Consider the following 8,921-nt stretch of genomic DNA (forward strand, 5'->3'; position numbering starts at 1 on the left):
AGCTAAGGCTCGTACACCTCGAACTGAATTATGTACTGGTGTCACAACTTAGTACCGAGGTGCCCTTAGCTCGGGATGATTTCAGCTCGAAGAACCCTTAGTTCGGGGTAGTGGAGTATCACTTTGTAGCGAGCTAGGTATGCCGAGTTGTCACCTAGGTCGAGTCATGTCCACATGTCCCCCTTATTATGAGGTCAGGCCAAATCACCCTCCATCAGTAGTAGTTTAATCCAACATATGAATAAAATTACATTGAAGTGGTTTTTCAAACGCATATTTGGAATACTAAGATGGATAATAGGAAGATAATATACTCGATGATTGTTTATTCAAAATTGTTATTCTACACAAAATTTCCATGAGGTTTCACTCCAACAACAGTGATGATTCTCAAGTTGGAAAATATTGCGGATGACAAGGAAAAGTTAGAAACTTGTTTTATCAAAATCTGACTACTGTGCCCTAGGCTGCTGTTTCTACTTGCATGGAGCTTCGAGCAATTTCTAGAGCCTCTTCAACAGAAGATGCACTCTGAAGCTTTTGTTTATCAACCAGTGGCCGGTTCCTTGCAAGTTTAGGAAGGAGTTCAAATTCCTGAAATAATATTCAGAGCAACGTCAATTTTCCAGTTTGGTAAGCAATATGCACAATCTGAAATCCCATCATGTATAAGTATATCTCTTATTGCATGTTCGATGGTCAAAACTGTTTAAAGGTAATGGAAGTTTTTAACATTACTCATAATTCATGTCTACGATATCCTAAGATTATACGGTGTACTAAGCGTGAAATACACAATGTTGTTCCTATTCTTAAGTAGACATGTCACACGTGATCTTAGAAGTGGTTCAATGAATAAGGCTGAACAATCAAGGAATCTTCCATGTGGCAAACTGGTTTGAATCACAAAAAGGCTAGACAGGTTCTATCGATATGGCAAATTTAGCTCCCAAACCCTTGCCATGTGGTCTGGATAAATTCTGTTTTTTTTTTAAGCAAGTTTAATAATAAAATATTGAAACTTTCAATGGTCGATATTACTTGTCAAACACACGGGAAGAATATGAGAAACATGGCTGATGTGGATGGGAGGGTTGAACAGGTGGTCAAACCAGAGGATCCCTTAGTGGATGGTTCTGATTGGCCACATAATCCCTCCAAGTGGCAGAAATAATGACAGGTTGTCTGGAAAGTCACTACTTGAGCCAACTACTGAACCTTTTTTCTTTTTCCTTCAATCTTTTGTATATTTTTCATTAAGTTGTGGCTGATTACTCATCGGTTCTTATTAATTTTGGAGACAAGTGCTGCTTAGAATCCTATTTGAGACAAGTTCAACTGAAGACATGCAACTTCAACCACTGGGGTACTCATTCTTAATTATTGCAGTCAATGTTCCTAGTCCAAGCAAGCAACCCTAATGCAAGAATGAGCTGAAACTTGATTAAGAGTAAAAAGCAATACCTCAGGGCTTCCACTTTCTAGGAGAACTCCTTTCAATTTACCTGTCACAACAGAAAAGAATAACAATTTTCTTACAAATGAATAAAGATTTGAGTAAAAAGGAAGAATCAGAAAAAATATATATATATATTTACCAGAATCTAGCCAAAAAGTAGCAATTTTAGGATTGAAGTTTCCAATTTCAATTGTCTCACCAACTGCTCAGTTAGGACCAAAAAGAAGAAACAGAGGGAAAAAAAAGAAAAGAATAATGAGTACTAAATACAAGTGAATGGAAGCACAAACCAGATAATATGATTGGTTTGTAGGGTATGTAACTGCAGTGCATATTTACAAATTATTACCATTATCTCCATAGAACTGCCACCACACTTTCCTTCTGCTCCCTTCATACTCAAAAACTCTAGAGTAGAAGTATGGGAGATAGTCATATCTGGATGCAAGGTACATCATTAATTTGGGAAATGGTTAGGTAAAATCTTCAAGTGCAGCACATACAAGAACAAACAAAGTAACAGTTGAGGCTGATTCTACATACAGGCTGGTCTGTGCACTTTGTAATGCTCTGACACAGTGTTGTGCTGAGCGACGAGCATGATCAACATGTTCAAATCGAGCAATCCGGTCATATATCTGATTGGAGAGGATTAGATGGACTATCAAGTTGATTTTTAATTTGATTTTTCAGTAAAGATGGAAATGGAGAATTTCATAAAGGCATACTTTCAAAGGGAATGCTGCAACATCTCCAATTGCGAAAATACCAGGTACTTTTGTTCGGAACTGACCATCAACCTGAGAAAAGGGATTCATTGTCAGCCCTGTATTTTTTTTGGATAAGGTTAATTCTATTTGTATTAAGAGAAATGAGTGGGAGTCTGTTACCGAAATTTACACACAGTAAGTTCAACTGTACTAATAGTTATATACAAAAGAGGATTAAAATAACTTGATCATATTCAAGCATGAAGTCTGAGAACCAAAAATACTTAAAATAGAAATCAAAGTATAAATGTATAATATCGGGAGACTATCTAAGAGGAACAACAGATTGCATGTAAATCAGTTCTACTGACCTGTATTCCACCAACATTGCTATTCAAGCCCACTGCTTCAAAGGGGCTGACAGTGGGCTTTGCTCCAATACCAACAATAACCTGCATTTGAAGAACCATTGCTCAATGCCATTTTCACCATTTCTCCATTTTCCAGGTTGCAGGTAAAAGTGATCTTATTTGAATGTATATCCTGTTTAATATGGATTCTTTTGAATGAAATAGGATGCATCTAATGGTATAGTGATCTTATTCTAAAACCCTGCATACTTTTGGATAAAGTGCATCATACTTAAGCTTTTAGGGGAAAAAACAAAACAGGAACAAATAATACAATATACATATGGCATTTTATTTGAGACCAATATGCCAATGAGCATCAAGTACCACGTCTGCTTCTATGGTAAATCCATCTTCAAGGTTAATAGCAGCCACACGTCCATCAGAACCAGCCTCCAAGTTTTTGATACGGGCACCCTAATCAAAGGATTGAGCAGATTCAGAAAGCATTATAAATGTACCACTTTTAATATTAAAATAAGTACACCAATTATATTCATCAAACTAAAATAAAAATTAGAAAACTACCTTCAAGAACTTGACCTCATTTTGTTGGTAGAGATCTTCATATCTCTGAGCAAGTGAAGGAGTAAATAGTCTTTGCATTAGATGGTTCTCTGGAAAAATAACCTATAAGAAAGTCCATAAATTAGAAGATTAAGTAAATCTGTAACTACCTTATGGGATGTGGGGACATATATCCAACTTTCTAGCAAGAGAAACATTATTTTGTCCAGTTAAAGAAAAGAAAAGAAAGAAAGATAACAAGGGATGTTAGAGCCATGTGGAAAAAGAGTCCTCTCAGATAAACAATTGAGCAAACATGATTCACCCAACTCCATTAAGGTTATCCTAGAAAGGCTATCTAGAAATTCATACTGTGGGAAGAGATAATTTATTCAACAATGATGTCACTATCACAAATTCAGAATGAGTAGAGAGCTCATTACAGAGCTATTACCACCAAGCTAGGAGATGTAATTTGGTCCACATTCTGGAATCTCAAGATTCTAGGAAAAACTGTACAGATCATTTACAATTGAGGCATGGAAATGTTAGGAAAAGCATAAAAAAGGGAGAAAGATATAGAAATTGAAGGTAATGACTCAATAAGTATTGCACAATCAAAATGATTTACACTTCATATCATGGATTTAGCTGTGATAAAGTGTATATTACAATGTCAGAATGATGCCAATGTAATGATGCTTGATTTAATATGCAATGATGGAAATCCATAGCAGCTTGGTGCATGTGCAATAAATTGCATTACCAAGTCCTCTCAGATAAACAATTGAGCAAACATGATTCACCCAACTCCATTAAGGTTATCCTAGAAAGGCTATCTAGAAATTCATACTGTGGGAAGAGATAATTTATTCAACAATGATGTCACTATCACAAATTCAGAATGAGTAGAGAGCTCATTACAGAGCTATTACCACCAAGCTAGGAGATGTAATTTGGTCCACATTCTGGAATCTCAAGATTCTAGGAAAAACTGTACAAATCATTTACAATTGAGGCATGGAAATGTTAGGAAAAGCATAAAAAAAGGAGAAAGATATAGAAATTGAAGGTAATGACTCAATAAGTATTGCACAATCAAAATGATTTACACTTCATATCATGGATTTAGCTGTGATAAAGTGTATATTACAATGTCAGAATGATGCCAATGTAATGATGCTTGATTTAATATGCAATGATGGAAATCCATAGCAGCTTGGTGCATGTGCAATAAATTGCATTACCAATTTCAGAATGTAATTATTACTCTGTCAATCAAAATCCTATTCCCATGGTACAAATTCAATTGTAATCATACCGTTGTATCAAGCTTCCAACCAGAAGCAGCAGCAGCAACCTCCATTCCAATATAGCCACCACCAACAATGACCACTTTCTGTGCTTTCTCCTAAAAGAAAATAAACATTTTTTTTATAACAAGAAATAAATCAGACAGTACTCAAAGCAAGTAATGGAAAGTAAGAAGCCATCCTCACTAAATAGAAACATCCCATAAATTATGGCCTCTAGACTTTCAACCATATACTAGGAAAGGAGCACTTATTTAACAGTTTATTTATCAATATTAAAGGTTGGGTTTCCATTTTATACTTCTTAAAGCCTTCTTTTGCCTTATGAAGATTCTATAGTTACCACTACAGGTTGCTGAGAATGATAAAAGAGCTAAATACTTATGATGCCCAGATATGGATATGGATATGGACACAGACATGGAAATAGAAAACTCATAGATCCCATACGAGTTTCAGGACCACAATACTAATTGCAGAGATTCAGGTTAAATTCTGGTTCAATGTATATAATGATATTCTTTTTCATAATTTGCAAATGGGTGCAGATCCATATATTAGTTGAAGGTGTTAGGAGACGATAACATTTGGAATCAAATTGAATTCTCAACAGCTTTGCAGATACAAGAAAGCACTCCCAAAGTTCCATCAAATGTCTTATACCATTTCTATATTATAGATTCATTCAATATAGGTCAAAAGATCCGTTGCAGCAGGATACGGCAATTGTAGCTAATCAAAGTAAAAGTAATAATCAGAATGGAATTTACCAATGATGATATTAGAGAATCAGTATCAGCAACATCACGGATATAGTGAACACCAGGCAAGTTTCCTCCAATTTTATCTGGAAATCTGAAAAAAAAAATGAGGATGCCACTTAACTTTATTTGTCAATCATCTAATTTCCAATAAATTTCAAAGGATCAAAAGGAAAGAACAAAGCAAACTCTGTATACTTTTTTTATGCATTTATACATTAATAATTATGGTTATTTTGACATTAAATATAATGTTATTGATATATTTATGGAAGTTATATGCATTTCTCAACGTATCCAAGTGTTTCCATATTTTTCGTTTGTATCCATGCATTTCCAAAGTGCATCATTATCCAAGTAGTTTGATACAATACCCAATACCGATACTTTAATCCTTGACCCTAATAGAATCTTACATCCCCCTGGAACCTTGCTTCTCATAATATAAGATATTTTGAGAATTTAGATAGTAGAATTCAACCAGCCCTAAAGGAGAGTTTGATTTGCCCTAATCTGGTGCCCAGTTAATCTAGAACTAAGTGCTAAAAGGCTGCAGGCATGACTTCCATTGGTGAAATTGATTTGGCCAGTTGTATTGGCATTGTTTATTGATTTTCCAATCAAAGAATTCAGATTTGAAAGCTGATCTTGGAGCCTCTACAGGTATGGATTAATTAAAAATTAAAAATAGTCAAATACTCCATGGTGATCTTAGGTTTACAATGAATCAAATTGGTGTTCTTTCTAGCAACTTCACTTTCATTCAATGCTTTAGCCCATGAATAAGTCTCATCCAATAGGCACATCTAGAAGAATATATGCCTTAACACATTGGGGATGACAACTAAAGTGGGAACCTTTAAGCTTTACTGCAAAACATATGAAGCATATCAAACTTGATGCTCCAGAACCTACACCTGCACTAGTTCCACTCTATGCTCTGGTGGCTTGGGTTTACATGCAAAACAACTTTTACCATACACAAATGGCATATAAATGCATACCTAGCTAAAACACCATTTTGATGGTTCGCTTTCAGAACCAAGAGCCTACAAATAAAATTTAATCATCCAATGCAATGTCATTCAGAGATTAAACTTGTCTAGCTACTAAAGATGGGGCAATTTCCAGGAATGAAAATATACAAATTGTGTGCCAAGACAATCCAAATGTTTATTTAGGCCTTTGACCAACCAATAGATGGGCTATCAATTAGATAATGCAGATTATTCAATATTGAGTATTCTAAACAATTCTAGTTCTCATAAATGCAAATCTAAATAAATAAAGCAAGTGGGTTGAAATAGCATCTAGGTTATTGTCTATGGTAGTGCTGTATTCTAAAAGAAATCGTTTTGGTTAAGAGTAGCATAAAGGTAGACATCACTTGAAGTTGAGAGGATTTGTACATTATAAGACTGCTCTTTAAGATAGGTAGGCATTTCCATAACAATTGGTCATAGTAGTTATGGTACCTCACGGCTGTGCATCCAGTGGCAATTATAAGGGATCCATACTTGAGAAGTTTGCCCGAGGATGTAGTAAGGGTCTGTTTTTCTATATCAAGACCTGTTACTGGATCTTCATACAACATCTTCACAAAAACGAGAAGCTATGTTATAGACAGTATTTGACAAAATATGCAATATTATCATGTAAAACTGGAAGCAACGTATTAGAAACATAAAACAGAAGAATCACAAAATAACTAAGTCTACCTCTATGCCCTTCTCTTTATACCATTCAGGAGTTTGCCTTTCGCCACCAGATCCAACGCAGGTGTGAAATCCCTGGCATATCATGGTTGGACAAAGTTATCAAAATCAAACGAAACTACTAGCAGAGGCTTGCTTTTTGTAAATTTCTTATGATTCACAGTTATATAACTTTTTATTTCTTTGAACTAAAAAAAATGTGTCGACAATATTCATAATTGACCTCTATTGAGAAAGAAAAGGGAAGAAAGAAACCATTGTAAAGCCAATCAAAGCTTTGTCCTAAAATTCTTATAAAGACGAGAAATGCCCATATTAGATAGATTGCATAATATGATCTCCTAAACCCCATGTTTTATTATAGCAAATACGTGCAAGGGTAGAACTTCATGATATTAACATCCGTGTTCCAACGCCAGGCAAATATTGGTTTCAAATTCCAGCCCTCTGTTTATTGTTAAGCATGAAATACTAACACCGGTGTCTCCTCAGTTACTAATCAAAATTGAGATCGTGCTCATCTTACAGGTAGTCGTGCCGGCTTTTTATCCAGAGGGAACAAATAACCTTTAGTCAAAGCGGGGCGCTCATAAGGCGCAAATGCCTGTATAAAGCACCAAAACGAAATCTCAAATTATAACTTCAAGGTTGCATACGAACTTTCACTATCAAACATCAAATTTTTACACTGACTAGAAGACCGATCATCGTACCTCCTTAGACACAATGCAAAGCCTTCCATTGGCCATTCCATGTTCGACAAATGTCCGAGCTGCGTAACCGGCTGAATTTCCACCCCCGACAATAACAAACCTGCAAAATCCGGGTCCACATAACAAAAACTCACAATTGGGTGCATATTCGAGCAGACAATGGTGATATAAACTCGGAGGCCTACTCTCGGTTCTGGTTAGCGAAAGTCGATGATGCAACGACGTAGGTCCTAGGAGAGCTACTGAAGGCGATTGAAGACGGTTGAGGAATTCGATTCAGTGAAGCAGGTTGAGGACACCAAAGAGAGAGGCCGTGCTTCAAGCTCAAAGAATTCGCCATGGTTGCAATTGATCTTCGAACTGTAAGTGCGAAACGATAAATTAGGATTTAAAGAATGGAAAAGAAAACGAAGATGGTTGAAGCTCTGTTGATGCTATTGTCTGAAACTCTGATTATACATATATAGTGGATGTTTCTGTGAATGAAGTCGGACCTGAACCTGAAGGCATCGAAATGCGCAGTTTTCCTGACCTTGATCGCGTTTCTTTGATTATTTTTTTTGTTGGACCTTCGAGTTAGCTCTTTGGGCGATCGAAGAGCCAGCAGCTTGAGTTGAAATAGTGAAACGTGAAACTTTTTCCCGACGAAGAACTTTGGCTGTCTTACGTTCGACAGCTTATGCTGTCGACGAGGCTCTCTGTTTAATGTTTATTGTTTAACACGTTAATCCATAATAACAGGGATTTAAGTCGGGCGGGCTGGGCTGGATTTTAGATAAACCTATCCAATCCTATTAATTGGGTCGAGCCCAAAGTATTTAGTCAGCCTAGTTCATAATAAAATTTGATGCATTCGGGTTGGACTCGAACTCAATTCAATTCAAGTTCGGGTTGATTTAAAAAATATGCATGATGCGGAAAAGATATGGTATGAAAAGAGTTTTGATCAATTAAAATTCATTCATGAATTTTGATAAATAACGCTTAATTGGTTATCCCATTTATGATTTTAGTTGACTGGTCATAAGTTTTTTAGATATCATATCTTTTCTATATCATAGTCTAACTCATATATATATATATATATATATATATATATATATTCATATATGCACATATACGCGTGTATAATCGGGCCGAGATAAGGCTTTCAAAGAAGTAGACCTGAGTCGAACCTAAAATTTTTAAAAGTCCAAAGTTTGGGTCTCAGGTCCAATTCGAAGAACAAAAATTTAAGCTCAACCCATGTGAGGGTTGGACCCGCTCTTGCACCCCTACCTTTAGCGCCGCACTAGAGATGTCAATTGGATGGTTTTGGTCTAACCCGATCCAG

At 35.9% G+C, this 8,921-nt stretch overlaps 1 protein-coding gene across 2 annotated transcripts; it reads right to left on the minus strand.

The window, feature by feature from the left end:
* Positions 1 to 295: 295 nt before the first annotated feature.
* On the minus strand, positions 296 to 8,262 carry MDAR6 (monodehydroascorbate reductase 6). Of its 2 annotated transcripts, XM_010263037.3 has the most exons (17): positions 8,083 to 8,262; positions 7,774 to 7,948; positions 7,589 to 7,688; positions 7,402 to 7,479; positions 6,879 to 6,950; positions 6,636 to 6,754; positions 5,170 to 5,254; positions 4,408 to 4,497; positions 3,108 to 3,209; positions 2,907 to 2,996; positions 2,541 to 2,621; positions 2,188 to 2,259; positions 2,003 to 2,097; positions 1,809 to 1,897; positions 1,599 to 1,661; positions 1,465 to 1,505; positions 296 to 594 (listed from the first exon to the last, which is right to left on the minus strand). In XM_010263037.3, the coding sequence occupies exons 1-17, from the start codon at positions 8,096 to 8,098 to the stop codon at positions 463 to 465; spliced, it is 1,500 nt and encodes a 499-aa protein (XP_010261339.1). In that variant the 5' UTR covers positions 8,099 to 8,262; the 3' UTR covers positions 296 to 462. The 2 variants fall into 2 exon arrangements, with proteins under 2 accessions (XP_010261339.1, XP_088751644.1); XM_088895518.1 differs by lacking the exon at positions 1,599 to 1,661.
* Between the last annotated feature and the right edge of the window lie 659 nt (positions 8,263 to 8,921).

This window comes from Nelumbo nucifera, chromosome 1 (assembly GCF_055504915.1).
Source record: "Nelumbo nucifera cultivar China Antique chromosome 1, China Antique-T2T, whole genome shotgun sequence".
In the NCBI taxonomy this organism is placed as follows: Eukaryota; Viridiplantae; Streptophyta; class Magnoliopsida; order Proteales; family Nelumbonaceae; genus Nelumbo; species Nelumbo nucifera.

Bases quoted from the DNA above. Each gene is read 5' to 3' on its own strand.
- MDAR6 (XM_010263037.3), bottom strand. The intron at 4,498-5,169 runs GTAAATTCCATT...ATTTTCTTTTAG, and splicing joins ATTCTCTAATATCATCATTG to GAGAAAGCACAGAAAGTGGT. The intron at 2,098-2,187 runs GTATGCCTTTAT...CTCTCCAATCAG, and splicing joins TTGCAGCATTCCCTTTGAAA to ATATATGACCGGATTGCTCG.